This window comes from Nycticebus coucang, chromosome 16 (assembly GCF_027406575.1).
Source record: "Nycticebus coucang isolate mNycCou1 chromosome 16, mNycCou1.pri, whole genome shotgun sequence".
NCBI classification, from domain to species: Eukaryota; Metazoa; Chordata; class Mammalia; order Primates; family Lorisidae; genus Nycticebus; species Nycticebus coucang.
Genome location: NC_069795.1, coordinates 69791676 through 69807215, shown reverse-complemented (window position 1 = coordinate 69807215; position 15540 = coordinate 69791676). Strand labels below are relative to the sequence as shown.

General features: G+C 42.7%; 1 protein-coding gene across 1 annotated transcript in view; it reads left to right on the top strand.

The window, feature by feature from the left end:
* Positions 1–15311, top strand: part of FSTL1 (follistatin like 1) — a 55869-nt gene extending 40558 nt beyond the window's left edge. Inside the window, exons 7-11 of the mRNA XM_053565803.1 lie at positions 2998–3116; positions 6098–6210; positions 6524–6634; positions 8911–8987; positions 12584–15311. Coding sequence (XP_053421778.1) covers positions 2998–3116; positions 6098–6210; positions 6524–6634; positions 8911–8987; positions 12584–12628 — 465 coding nt within the window. The 3' untranslated portion in view covers positions 12629–15311. The remainder of the gene's footprint in view (positions 1–2997; positions 3117–6097; positions 6211–6523; positions 6635–8910; positions 8988–12583) is intronic.
* Positions 15312–15540: the final 229 nt, after the last annotated feature.

The window sequence follows — 15540 nt, the reverse complement described above, 5'->3', positions numbered from 1 at the left end:
TGGATTCTAAGTTTTTGAGGTCATATCCAGATGAAAAAGCACAGCCCTCTTCACTGGGTCCTGTCTCAACCACTGCCATGTTGCAGAGCCCTTGGCAAGAGTGGTCCCTCTTCCGCAGAAAAACACACAGTGCTGAGCTGAGAGAGCAAAACTTAACTCAAAGAAAATGATTGGTTGGGTGCAGTGGCTCACGCCTGTAATCATGGCACTCTGAGAGGCCAAGGCAGTTGGATTGCCTGAGCTCACGAGTTCGAGACCAGTCTGACCTAAAGCAAGAACCCATCTCCAAAAATAGCCAGACATCGTGGTGGCTACTTGTAGTCCCAGCTACTCAGGAGGCTGAGGCAAAAGAATCTCTTGAGCCTGAGAGTTTGAGGTTGCTGTGAGCTATGATGCCACTGCACTCTACCAAGGGTGACAAAGTGAGACTGTCTCCAAAAAAACACAAAGATTGTTCAAAAGCTGACTGAGCCATACCTGCAGGGCCTATTGTGAGCAGGGACTTTGCTCCGAGATTACAGCATTAGAGCTCTGGGGCCCAGGACGGATCTTCCAAGGGGCCACTTGGGCCCTTGTAACCATTTTTAGGAGCCCTTGGGTGGCACCCTACTGTGGGCATCCCTGACACCTATTTAATCTGATCCCGGGTACCTGGGTCACACTCCCCCTCAACGCACCTCTACCTCCTCTAGCAGTAACTCACACTTACAGGCTCCTTCGGAACTGTGCAAGTCTCCTTGAGAAAGTAGCTTTTTTCCCAGGCACTCTCAGTCCCAACTAAGAAAGCTTGATGACTGGCAAACACAAAGTTCCCAAAGTGTCTTCCAGAAGAAAACAGGGTTTTACTTTCTAGTTTTTAGTGATTATCAGAATCCTACATGGCACTCTCTTCAAAGAGAGTCTTCTTCCTCTAGGTCAGCAGCTGCCTGTTGGTGAGAGATTTGATATCTCAAAGAGACTTTCTGAACCAGTGCATCACTCTCCAGCCCAGGCCAGCTCAGCTGGCAGCCCTTACATCAAAATTAGTCAAAAGCAAATCTAATCAGAATTTGGGTAGTGCCAAAATCTGATTATTCACTATAATCCCTGAGTTGGTCACTATTTCTAATTCAAAGCATAACAAAATGAAGGAGGGAAGATCTGTAGAAAGAGCCTTCTGGGACTGTTTTGCACACATGCGTGGCTCCAGGTGGTTGACCCCTGGTGGCCAGGTTGGCCAGCTTTCTTCTCTCCCCTACCCTAGCATAATGTCCCCCATATCCTCAGCTGCTGTACAGACACATTCCTGTTTTTCCTCAACCCTATAATTAATATAGAAAAAAAAGTGTTGTTATCTCAAGTACAGGTCGAGCATCCTTAACCCAAATCCATTTGAAATACAAAATGCTCTACAATCCAAAATATTTTGAGTGCCAGCATGATGCCCCAAGTGGAAAATCCCACACCTGACCTCATATGATGGATCATAGCCAAAATGAAGTCAGAGCTTTGTTTCATGCACAAAATCATTAAAAATATTGTATAAAATTAACCTCCAAGCTAAATCTATAAGGTGTATATAAAACATAAATGAATTTCATGTTAAGACTTGGGTCCCATTCCAAAGAGATCTTATTATGCATATGCAAGTATTTCAGAATCTGAAATCTGACACATTCCTTGTCTCAAGCATTTCAAATAAGTGGCACTCAGCCTGTATAGAGTAACTAACTGGCTGAACAGAGACCGAATGAATTAGGTTGGTTCATGATCCCAGATCATGAACCCACAGGAAGACTGGCCCCCTTCTGGGTCTCCCAGGCCATTTCTGGGGCGGGTGCCAGAATTCTGTGTCCATGTGGATTGCATATACACATCTGGCACAGGGAGGCCCCAAGTGCAGATAGGATGGCCCTGCTGCAGCTTCGGGCCTGGATTTGGGTCCCACTGAATTTGAAGTGTGTGCCCATACCACTGTCTTTTGAGAGCTACCTGCACTGTAGTTTCCAGGTTCAGGGTGCCCCGGAGGCCTCTGGCACTGGGTCTGAGCCAGTACTGGACTGTTCCCTCCCTCCACTCTGCCCTCAGGCCTTAAGGACGTTGGTCTTTGAGGGTGGTTCCTTTCTGCCCACTTATGGAATATTTGGACTCAAGAAAGTCCTGTGCTATTAAGAATGGCTCCTGGCCAAGCCTATTTAGTTATTTTCCATTAATTAATAAAGATCTCACTAGGTGAACACTTAGGAAACTTTCCTCTGGGTGAGTATTCACTGAGTGAAGAACACCTGAGACCTGTCCCTGGGAATTAGGACAAGAATGATACATAGGTACTATGCGAGGGTCTGGGAGGTGTTTTATGTATGCCTGTTGTTGTACATGCCATGGAAGGATTTCCGCCCTTAGAGTCCAACACAGGTGACCCTACCCTCACCTGCAGCTTATTGGTTTGGGGCCTTTGCCCACGAGTTCTCAGTGATGTGATCAGGTACAAGTACTGGTGTGAAAAGCTAAGCACTGAGAATGGGCCTGGGAAGTTGGAAATCAAGCAGCAAGCTATGACCCTGTGACCCCAAAGTGAGCTTGGAGGGTGCATGCATTGCTGGTTTTGAGCGACTTATTAGAAACACACATTCCAGGCACCATATCATTGCAGCTGATATGCAGCCGCAACTTTAGACTCTTGTTACCTGTTCATCAGGGTTTGAGAACATGGTGTGGTGGCTGTTCTGAACCTAACAGTAAAGTCAAAAATTTCTGCAGAACAGTGTCAGAGATGGTGCTACTTATAGACACTCCAGGTTTCTAGGGCAGCTCTGGCCTCTGTTCATACTGAGCGGGATCTAGCTAGGAAAGGCCCTTGTCAGCCTTTGTTGGTCTAGCTCCCTGAGGCCAGGCCAGGGAAGGGTTTTGAAACATGCAAAAACAAGATGAACCAGAGATGGGTCAGGCCGAGGGTATCAATGATGGAACTGAGGTTCTACAAAATGTTCCTAAAAGGTCTCTTCATGCTCTTTCTAGAACTTTGATAATGGTGACTCTCGCTTGGACTCCAGTGAATTCCTGAAATTTGTGGAGCAGAATGAAACTGCCATCAACATCACCACCTATGCAGACCAGGAGAACAACAAGCTTCTTAGGTGAGAGGAGGGACAGGTCAGGGAGTGGTCCACCAGGGGAAGCCTGCCTGGGAGAGAGGCTTTGAACCCTTCCTACCTGTGGAAGAACCACCAGTGCCAATGTGAAGTAAAAAAGCAAGATGGGAATTCTGTCCTATTCTAGTCTATGAACATTATGGATTAATACATTGAGCATCTCTGATACCTGGTCAAATAGTTATTATTTTTTGGTCAGAACCTTCAAGGAATAGAGGAACATAATTTTGAAATAAATTGTCAAGGTCATATTGGAGCAAGATTGTTTCTGAATATTGTGGGTAATATTTTACTAATTAATTTTTTGAAGGAATTACATTAATCTGTTATTTCACTGTCAGTTTAAAATAGCTTTATTCTGATTTTTTTCAGTTTAAAATGTTTTATTTCATAATTCATTTAAAAAATTGCTGTGAACAGGACTCAAAGTAAATAGAAAAGTCGGCTTTCAATCACAAATGAGACAACAGTCATTCAAAATTTACTGTAGAAGCATATTTAATGCACACTCTTCAATATTACACATAAATAATTTAACTATGCAATCTGAAGTTCTGCGTTTTCTATTACATCTGCATATATAAAACACTTGTGGTCAAATTTTAAGATTGGGAAAGCCAATTTTTGCTGCTTATGTTCTGAGTACAGACTTCATTATTATAAATATGTGATGTTAACTAACAGAATAGTAGTCTTCAAAGATCTGTTCATTGTGCTATGCTGATAGATGCATTTGTAATCAGAGCATGTTTGCTAATTTTCCTTCTTGTAGTTAATGTTCAAACTATCATAGCTGTGCATTGAGTTCTCTAGGCATCTCACCATCTCCTTTATCTCAGCCTTATTACACTTAGCCGTTCTCTCTTTTCTGGAAATAAACAGCACAACAATTCCAGCAATAAGTGCTATTGTCATAACCACAATGACAGCACTAACACCAGCTTTTAGACCCTGCATTGAAACTTCAAGTACTTTTTCATCAACATAGCTAGTTAAAGTTTGACCAGGATCTCAAGCCAGTTGTTCTCCATTTACTCAGGTCTATTTTCTTAGAAGAATGGAACAAGAATTTAAATCTTTAACACCTTTTTTTTTTTTTTTTTTTGTAGAGACAGAGTCTCACTGTACCGCCCTCGGTAGTGTGCTGTGGCGTCACACGGCTCACAGCAACCTCTAACTCTTGGGCTTACGCGATTCTCTTGCTTCAGCCTCCCGAGCAGCTGGGACTACAGGCGCCCGCCACAACGCCCGGCTATTTTTTTTTTTTTTTTTTGGTTGCAGTTTGGCCGGAGCTGGGTTTGAACCCGCCACCCTCGGCATATGGGGCCGGCGCCCTACTCACTGAGCCACAGGCACCGCCCTCTTTAACACCTTTTTCAAGAGAACAAACCAAATCAGCTATGTCCACATAATTCTGAGTTTTCTGAGAAGAATTTTGTATCAGAATTTTGTATTATTCTTTTACAAAATATTTGTGATAAATTTTGGATCCAGCAGGTAGTGAGTCGTGATTGCCTCCTGAAGCACAGTTCTGCAAACTTTGAACATCATAAGGTTTTTCGCAGGATTTGTGTTTTAGTTCAGTGACAATCCAGAAGGTCCTTTGCTTATTCAGAGCAGGTCATTTCAGTGTCCTTGTGGTTCTTTTGACCCCAGCTGTGTTCACATACCAGCATGTGGCAGGACTATTGGCTTTAAAGAGCCCCTGCTTGTCTCAGTTGTGGCCATTTTAAAAAGCCCATCATTGTTCTGCAGAGACCCTCAGGTTTTGCTCTTCTCCCAGACTTGGAGCCAGTCATTTCTGCTTTTATCACCTAATATTTGGTAGCCAGTTTCTAGCAAATAATAATACATTATGTACCAATTAAAGTACTGTGGCATTGACTATTTCCTTCCTACATAGGCAAGCTTGTAGTTTTCACAGAGACATTCTCTGCCTGCCAGTGCATCGCAATTAATCCTGATTTTTAAAATAATCAGTGCTATTTCATATAGACTGTCCTAATTGTTACAAGTGTATGTCCCTCTCATTTTCTGTTATTGTTCCAGAATAAATATTAATAAAAAGTAATCCTTAAGAAACTTTAGGAAATGCCCCTCTTGTGTTCAAAATAAGTGCAAAGCACAGCTTCTAGTACATGACCTTAAAGTGTAGGATCTGCAATTCCTTCATATTTTGATAATCTGAAATTAGATAATATTTTACAATTCCAACATTTGATCCTCAGAACATCCCAGTGAAGGAGGGCTTCTTGTCCTTTTACAGATGAGGAAGCAGGCTCAGAAAGGTCGAATAACTAACTGAAGGCCATGTGGATAGTAAATGATTGAGCTCTCATTGAGTAAAAGAGGGCAGTGGCTGGGGGCAGGGAACCTGGAGAGCAAGTGACAGACCCAAGCTTGTAAGGTTGGAGTTCCCAGTAGGCAACCTTGAGGGTAGAGTGCTTATCCCAAATGCATTAAATCTGAAAATCACTCCAGGGCTCAAATCCAGACCGAGTGGAGACTGATGGACCTAAGGTTCTACAAAGCTTTTCTTAAAATCTCTTTCTAGCATGGTGATAATGGCCATTCTTGCTTGAACTTCCATGTTTTTTCAGTTCCCATATTCCTTTCATATCATCTGTCATATGATTTTCCTTGTTTGGTTGACTTGACATTTATGTTGTGGGAAAGGCAATTGCCAGGGAAAGGTTTCCAGGTATGAAAACATTTGTCAATCAAGGTAGACAAAACCATTCCTGAAAGTTTAGTCATGTTGAGGGAAACATTAGAGCAGCTCAAGTGATCTGATGTCCAAGATAACAAACTAACATGAGTCAGGATGGACAATGATTGTGGCAGGTCAGGGTAGAGGGAAACTTTTTCAGTTAACAGCTGCCTTCTTGGTAGCCTGTGGAGGCCCCTGGGGTGTGTGGTCCTGATGCTTACTCTTGCTGACACATTTCTCTTGTGTTTTGTTTCAGAGGACTCTGTGTTGATGCTCTCATTGAACTGTCTGATGAAAATGCTGACTGGAAACTCAGCTTCCAAGAGTTTCTCAAGTGTCTCAACCCGTCTTTCAACCCTCCTGAGAAGAGTATGCCTTACCTAAGAACTAGAGGGTTGTCTGGCATAAGGCATTTTCCAGGGAAATAGGGAATATTGGTGGAACTCTCTAGAGCTAGCTGAGAAATCCTCTTCTATGATTCTAGATTGGGCCCCAGCTAGTCATCCCCATGGTGAAGCTGGGGCCCTAGAATCTTGTGGTTGACAGTGGAGTTTGCTCAGATTCAGTGCCTCCAAGGGACAAGCAGGTCTTGACTGGGAAAAGGGTAAGGTGTGCAGATGATAGCAATGACACAGTTCCACCCACACAACTAAATTGTTCCTCTGTATTTCTGGTCTGACAGAGTGTGCCCTGGAGGATGAAACGTATGCAGATGGGGCTGAGACTGAGGTAGACTGTAACCGCTGTGTCTGTGCCTGTGGAAACTGGGTCTGCACAGCCATGACCTGTGACGGTGAGCTGTGCCCTGGGCAGAATAAGGAACAGCAAAGAGGGAGCTTCGTGAAATCAGCATGAGAGAAACTGGGGTGGGAATGGTGGAGAAGAGGACAGTGGCGGGGCACAGGGAACCTGGAGAGCAAGTGACGGACCCAAGCTTGTAAGGTCAGAGCTCCCATTAGGCGGTCTTGAGGGCAGAGCACTTATCCCAAATGCATTAAGTCTGAAAATCACTCCAGAGGCTTTGAAGAAAAGAGGACTATGACTCAGGCTAAGAATATGCTGTTAAATTGGAATAATAATAATGAAAGCAAATACTTAATTCATTGAAAACTATGTGCCAGATGTTTTTCTAAGTACTTTACAGATTAATCCACTTAATTCTTATGACATCTTAGAAAATTCCCTATATAAAAGACTCTGGTGGTTGGAAGATGAAATGACTTCTTTGGCCATACCCAACAACAACAAAAAAATCTTTGTAGACCCTCCTTTGAACTAACAGAATTGGGCAATCTTGAGAGAGAGAGAGAGACACCAAGAAAGTTGAGATAGTTGAGATATGGGTAGGGTTGAGGAGACAAGATGTTGGAGAGTTTGGGGGTGCTATGCAAGGGTACAGGTATTTTGGAACCATGAGGTTCCCATCTGGGTCCTACAATGATGCCAAAAGTCAAGAAGGATTCCTCAATCCAAGCCAAGCACTAGCAAATAACCAAGTACCCTTCAGATTGGAGACAAGACAAAGAGGGTGTTGAAGCTAGCCTGTAATGGGGAAGAATGTTAAACTGGTCATGGTTGGGGATGGATCAGGTAAAATAGTGAGCAGAAGACAGGGGTCAAAGACCCAGGAAAATGGTCTTCTAGACAAGGAACCCAGCAGTATAAATGAAATCCAGTACTATCCAAGGGATCACTGGTTTACCACTGCCTGGGACCAAGTTCGTTTTCAGTGTAGGAAGGCAGGAAGCCAAGCTAACTTCAAGAACAGGACAAAAAGTCTGTTTCGAGACCAGAAATTCCTAGAAGTTTCTGAAATTCAAGACCAAGCCAGGATAACCAGATCAAACACAGTAGCAACTAAAGCCAACAAAGAGTTCTCAAAACAGTCGCTCTCCTGCTTCACCAGCAAGTGCCTTCTGCTTATCTTCCCCAAACTCCTTTCAGTATCTCTCCACACGTAACTGCTCCTGTTCTGGCTTAAGGTAGCCCACCATTTCTAAGTCGCAGGCAGTGAGTGTGCAGCTGGCTTATAGAACTATAGCACAATCATCTGGATGATGATCCCCATCACATGCATCAGACAAAATTGGAACTATCACCCCCATGAGATGTCCATTTCCACAGCCACACAGCTATGGACTGCTGGTCCTCCCTCCTTGGCTGGCCAAGACCAGCACTCTAAGTGGGTATAAAGAACAATCCAGATGGCATGTCCCAGGGGCCTGAGTGCATCTTGGTATATAGGCCATGGATTTGAGGGGAAATGGTCTTAGATCGCAAATCTCGATGGGACAAACAAGAAGGGACATCAAGATGTAAAGCCATGTGGAGCCAGAGCCAAGCAGAACTGCTGTGAGAAGCAGATTGATACCAGCATTTGGAAGACATGTCCTAGCAGTGTTTCCTAGTGGTAAATCTATGCTCGACAAACGTAGAACTTCCTGGGCTACATCGCAAACCTACTGAATCAGAACTTGCAGAAGAGCAGCTTGGGAACCTGTGTAATTTTTGGTTTTGGTTTATCACTGTGCACATTTGGAAAACATCACTAGATGCAGTGGTTGTCAACCCTAACTGCACATTAGAATCACCTAGAGATACTTTAAAAGAAATACTGGTGTCCAGGCCTCACCTCATACCAGTTAAATTGGGATCTCTGAAAGTGAAACCTAGAAAGTTAAATTTTCAAATCTCCTCTAGGATATTTTGAGGGTATGTAAATGGTTGAGAACCATGCCTCAAGGGAATTCCTGAGTCTGCATTCAAGTTTCCACCCTAGCTTTTTCTGCCAGGCCAACCCCTGGCGGGGATGTGCTGAGCAGTGGATGGATTCACTAGGAACAGAGGCGGCTAGAGAAGAGTGGGGCTACAGTGCTGGGTTTACAGGGAATTACCTTGGAGTCGTCGGTGGGGGCCCCCATGGTTTCATGCTCATAGGAGTGGGGGTAATTCACTTCTCCTTCCACATGTTAAATGGGAAATGACTTGAGAATCTATAAGGTAGAGCTTGGTGGATCCGAACTGGCTTCCCATTGCCACCACTGTTCAGAGCTTTGGTTCTTCTTTCAGGAAAGAATCAGAAGGGGGCCCAAACCCAGACAGAGGAGGAGATGACCAGATACATCCAGGAGCTCCAGAAGCACCAGGTAAGTGGCAGCCTCCATGCTGGTTCAAGTACTGCTGATGCCAGTAGGCCCTGTACCACTCAGACCCTGTCTGTTACCCCAGGAGACCAAGGAGACACACTTTGCTCAACACAGTGGATCGTGAAGGATACCACATCACTTACACTGTCAAACTACAGTACCAACAGTTCCCTTGGGGAGCCCTCACAGAGTCCAGTAGGTACTCACCAACTTTGTAAGTAGCTGCATAGGAAAGAGCTAGCCAAGTGGTGATTTGCAAATAAGATGGAAGTGGTTACCAAATGAGCACAGTTTAAAGAAACCTTAGTGTTCCCTTTCATGACCAGAACCCAGACGTTAAGACCATGAGCTCCTCGAGAGCAGGCCATACAACTTGCTCGTCATGTGCCCTCACATCTAGCACAGAGCCTAGTATGTCAGTGAGTGTGTAATTAGTGGACTTAAACCACAGTGGAAAGGACTGAAGTTAAATGCCAGTCTGGCTAAAACATAGGCCGAGATTTATTATCTTCTTGAGTCTTCGGAAAGGAGACTCAAGAAGATAATAAACATCTGTTTAGGTCCTACTCAATTAAGTTGAAGGCCTCCATGCAGAAAGGGTTCTTAGCAAAGTCACGATCCACTGACATATTATGGAAATGTTGGACACCTGGGCCTGTCTTCCCACAGGGTTGTCAGAAGATAGTGCTTCTTACTTTACCTATTTATAGACCATGTCTACTAGTACAGTCCTTCTTTCTGACATAAACATTTTTAAGGAATATAATCATCAAAAGAACTGCTATTGAGATGAAATAATATTGAGATGAGGTTGACATGAGTGAAAAGAACTGTTAATACTATAGTAATAGCTCGTATTTATCAATTGTTCTTTATGCGCATTTTGTTATTGTCACTGATAGTGTAGAAATCTCATGTCAATTGTTTAAGCAGAAATAGAAACTTCTAGTCTTTTGCTTTTCCAGATTTCACGTGTCCTAAGTCCTCAAATGCATTCAACCCCCTAAAAGGGGGAAAAAATACTTAATAGGAATTACTTCCATCTAGGATAGAGAAATTACCCTATAATGGGGAGTGAATTACAATAGCTAACATTTTTAAATGACTGTTTTATGTGGTTCTCCTCAGAAGCAGATGGTGAAGCAAGGACTCAAGTGGGAATAGTTTATTTGGGAGGCAATCCCAGGAAACACCAAAAGGGGATTTGGGAAATGGGTCCAGGAAGGGAAGGAAGTAATAAAGAGTGTGTATTCAGGCGTGTTACCACCGTGGGCAAGTGGGAACAGCTGAGCAGGGAGGGGGCTGGGATGTTTCTCCAATCACCCGTTGCCTGAGGCCACTACCAAGAAACATTAATTCCCCAGCATTTGTAGCCTGCCAGCATGCGTGGACAGAGTGGGCTTCAGCAGCCAGAGGAAGCTCTCAGGCAAAGAAACATAGGCACTGACAGAGCCATACCTGTGTATAGCAAAACGTTGAGTGTCTGCTAGTACCCGCTCTGTTGTCAGGTTTTTTTCTATTTTTTTAAATTGAGTTATAATTCCCATACCATAAAATTCACCCCTTTCAAATGTACAGTTCAGTGGCTTTTAGTATGTTCATAAGATTGTCAGCCAACACCATTATCCAATTCCACAACATTTTCTATTTTATTTTTATTTTTATAGATCATGAATACATTTATGCATATGTGGGGTACAATGTGTTGATTTTTTTATACAATCTGACGTGCTTACATCAAAGCAATCAACATAGCTTTTGCCCGATTTACTTGATTATTGTGTTAAGACATTTATGTTCTACAATTGACAGATTTGACTTGGACCCTTGCAACATGCTCCATAGGTGTGGTCCCACCTTTTAACCTCCCTCTATCAAATCTCCTCCCTCCCCTCCCTTCCCACTCCATTTCTCTCCTTCATCCTGGGCTATAGTTGTGATCTATCTTTCATAAGAAAATGTGAGTAAATGTAAGTTGGTTTCATAGAAGTACTGAGTGCATTGGATACTTTTCCCTCCATTCTTGAGATAGTTTACTCAGGAGAATATGTTCCAGGTCCTTTCATGTAAACATAAAAGGGGTAAAATCTCCATCTTTTTTTAAGGTTGCATAGTATTCCATGGTATACATATACCACAATTTATTAATCCATTCATGGGTCGATGGGCACTGGGGCTTCTTCCATGACTTGGCTATTACAAATTGAGCTGCAATGAATAATCTGGTGCAAATATCTTTTTTGCAAAGTGATTTTTGGTCTTTTGGATATACTCCTATTAGAGGAATTGTAGGATCCAATGGCAGGTCAATTTTTAGATACCTGAGTGTTCTCCAAATTTCTTTCCAAAAGGAACATGTTAGTTTGTATTCCCACCAGCAGTGGAGAAGTGTTCCCTTTTCTACATCCACGCATTTTCATTATCTTCCAAAGAAATCCTAGACCTGTTAGAAGTCACTCCCCGTTTGTTTCTTTCTTCAGTTCCTGGCAACCTCCAATCTACTTTCTGACTATATATTCGCCTGTTCTGGACATTTGACATAATGGAATCATACAACATATGGCCTTTTCTGTCTGACTTCCTCACTTGGGATACAGTGTTTTCAAAGTTCATTCTTGCAGCATGAATTGGGGCTTCATTCCTCTGTGTGGCTGAATAACATTCCATGGTGTGGATATACCAAACTTTTGTGTACCCATTCAACAGGTGATAAGTACTAGCTTATTTCAGTTTTGGGGCTCTGATGAATAATGTTGCTATGAACATACTTGTACAACTTTTTGTGTGGACATATACTTCCATTTGTCTTGGGTATGTACCTTGGAGTGGAATTGCTGGACCAGATAGTAACTCCATGCTTGACCTGTTGAGGAGGTCCCAGACTGGTTTCCAAAATGGCTGCACCATTACACATCATCGCCAACAGAGTTCGAATTTCTTCACATCCTCACCAACATTGATTGTTATTATTTTTTATTTTAGCTGCCCTAGTTGGAGTGAAGTGGAAACCCATCTCTGCGTTTCCCTGATGATTGATGTTGCATATCTTCTTACGTTCTTATTAGCCATTTTTATATTTTCTCTGGAGAAATGTGCTCAGGCACTGTTGTAAGATCTGGTACTTTGTTACTTTCATTTTGCAGTTGAAGACGTTGGGACACAGAAGTTTTCATAATATGCCCAAGGTCCCAGAAAGTCACACAACTGTGATTGAAGTGCAGTAGTCTGCCTCCAGAGCCTGTTGCTCTTAATACTTTTTCAGACTTCTTGGATTCGGCACAGTTTGTAGTGTTTCCATGGAGTGTCCTTTTTTTCTTCCTTAAGATGGGAGTAACAATGTCTGATCTGCTTGTTTCATAGGAGTTCAAAGAGGGGTTAGCTCTTAATTCAATAAACAACTCCTGCCTGACCCTGTCCTGAACAGGACATGGTTCTTGCCACTAGCTGTTCATCCTCCATGGACGAGCCAGACAGACGACAGCAATTTAGCATAAGCATGTGTCTGTCAATGCTGTATAAGGTTTTGAGGACTAGATAAATGCCTGTGTTTTTTTTTTAATACTTCCATGATGCTTATTTTCTCTTGCATCTCAAAGGAAACAGCTGAAAAGACCAAGAGGGTGAACACCAAAGAGATCTAATGAAGAGCCATGTTAGAACGATGTCTGGAGTCCAGTACCTTCTCTTCGACTTCAGCGCTGAGTCCAGTATATGCGAGTGTCTGCTACAATCGCCAAATCACCAGTATTTGCTTGTATAGCAACAAGTTTTATTTTGTTTATTTGTTTTGCAATAAAGGATATGGAGGTGGCTGGTTAGGAGGGGAAGGGCCATAGCCTCCATTTCTAAGAGTGCTTTGAGAGAAACTGTAAATGGTGCTCTGGGGCCGGGGGCACATCAAGAAACTGCATCAGGGTTGGAAGATGAGTGGACCCAGGTCTGCACCCCTTCTGCGTCCACTGCAGCTGTCAGCAGGCTACAGGGAGCGCACACAGTGCCAGAGAGAACTGAGCAGGCTGTCCCTGGAGGAGAGGCTGGGAAGCTCAGTGGAAAGGAATGCATTCTGCTTCTGGCCCCTTCCTGTTGCTGTCAGCACAACAGACCTCTAGCATCTGCGCTTCTCCTCTTCCTCCCAATCGTTGCCTCTAAATACATAGCCATTCTACTAGTTACCCAGTGTCCCCCAGGGTGGATGGAGTTTCTGGGAGGGTACACCCAAATGATACAGATACTTGTATACTTCGAGCCCCTTAGAGACCTAACCAAATTTTTAAAATACTTTTTACCAAAGGTGCTATTTCTCTGTAAAACACTTTCTTTTGGCAAGTTGACTTTCTTCTTCAATGATTATCTTTATATTATTGTTGTTTTTAACATTTTATTTTCTTTACTAGATATTAAGCTTTTGTAATTATTTTTAAGTAGTCCTACCATTTCAGAGATGGAAGGAGTTTGAGGTTCTTCCTGGTACAGGGACCTATAAAACCCAGATGCCCCCCACCCTACCACATACTAGATGCAGCCCAGAGTTGGCCCCCCTAGCTTCCAGTAGGTCAGCTGTCTGCCAAAGAAGCAGAGGATGCCTCAGAAGCCAGGAAAAGAAGTATCTTCATATAAATCTTTCAAGATCCAAAAGTTAATTTGCTTTTATTTATTCTGAGAAATTCAGGCAAGTCAGTATTCCAAAGGATAGAAACAAGTGCAGCCTAGCAGGGCTTAGGATATCCAAGTCTACGAATATATTTATATTTATTGATCTACCACTAACTACAAGAGTGACTTTGGCCCTGCCTCCTGCTGTCTGGGCCTCAGTTTCCTCAGTGAGCTGGTAAGAATGCATTAACCTTTTAATTTGATACATGATAAATTTTGTAATTCTGGTAATTGATCCAGAGGGAGACAAGTTCTTGTGATTTTTCTTCCTCAAGATAAATGAAACCTTGTTGTAATAAGAAGGCAGCCAAAACCAAAATGACCAAATTTGACCGCAGCCTGAATGACCCTGCAGGTTGGCCTTCTGGGGAAAGCTTGCCCAGGAAGAGAATAGGAAAGAGACATCCCACTTTGTCTTCACATTTCCATTCCATGTTTAATCTCTGGTTGGAAACAGAAAGAATTTTCCCTTTAGATGAGGACAAATGGAAGTTTCAAATTGAAGAGGAGGAAGAATAGAGATTGAATCTTAAAACTGTGATTAGGGAGAGGTCAGTTGTTCATAGTCAATCCTGCGTCTTTTGACCTCTTTGGTTATTAACCTCACTCACTACCATGTTTAAGATGCATTTGGAACAACAAAGATGAAAATTTTAACTAAGATCTCATTTGTGGATAGTGGATTAAAGACCACCACAAAGAAGTTATTTAGGTTTTACTGCACAGGCAAACTGTGAGAAACATGTGCCCAAAATGGAATTCCTTCTAGTTTTCCTTATTCTCATTTGAGAGGAGCAAATTCATTTTGTTTAGCATTTCAAGCTTTTATGTATCATCCCATTTAAAAACTCCCTTCCAAGCCCACTGTGCAGTCTGAAATGCAGCTCCCTGTCCAAGTGCCTTGGAGAGCCCACAGCATCATGCCTTAATCAAAAGTTTTGCCAGCTCTTGGACACGAAGGGAGAGGGCAGGAGTACAAGTTTATTCAAAACAAGAAATCACAGCGTCCTTCACTGGTCACATTTGGAATAGTGGTTACTATCCAAGACTACTCTCCCCTGCAACATGGAATTCCCAAGAGAAAATCCACATTCCTCTTGAATTCTGCTGCTTCTGTTTAAATAGGGCAGCTGTTGTCTGCACCATAGAATCACATGATCTGAGGACCATTCATGGAAAGCTGCTAAATAGCCTACTCTGGGGAGTCTTGCATGGAGCAAACAAATGGGATTAAATCGGGTTCAGTTCCTTCAGTCCTCTAAAAGCATAGGGCTTAGACTGCAAGCTTCCTTGGGCTTTCTCTGTGTGTGTGTTTATGTGTGTGTGTGTGTGTGTGTGTGCACATGTGTAGTTTTATAAACGTTACAGAATCTGTTAAGATCCAGTGTCCATAGAAACCTCACATGCCATGACTTTGGACTTCATCACTGTTTTTGGAAAGCAGGGCTCCTCCACCTGCAGATAAGCCCATGTGGACAATTCTGAGTGTCTTTCCTTTACACTTATGTTTTTAAATAGTCAAATTTCAAGAAACACTTTGAACAGGTTCCTATGCCTATGTGTTTGTGAAAATGTATTTGTATTTAGTAGGCTTCCATATTGCATTTAACTTGTTTTTGTTACTCCTGATTTTTTTTCTGGGTACTATTGACAAATAAAGAAATTAAAGTAGTAGTTTTTGTGGTTTCCTTTCCCCCGATTTTGGCCAAATAATGTGTTGTGTGAACATTAACTATTTACCTCATTTAAAAAAAAGTGGATTTGAGTTTGGGGAGCCTGAAAAGAATCTGAAGAGTTTCTCCTAAAAGTCTTGGGACTACAGCTGGGAGAGCGTTTACTTGGGGGTTGCAGAGCAAGCTTCTTTAAAAGGATCATGGATGGTGGGTCTAGGATAGGAAGT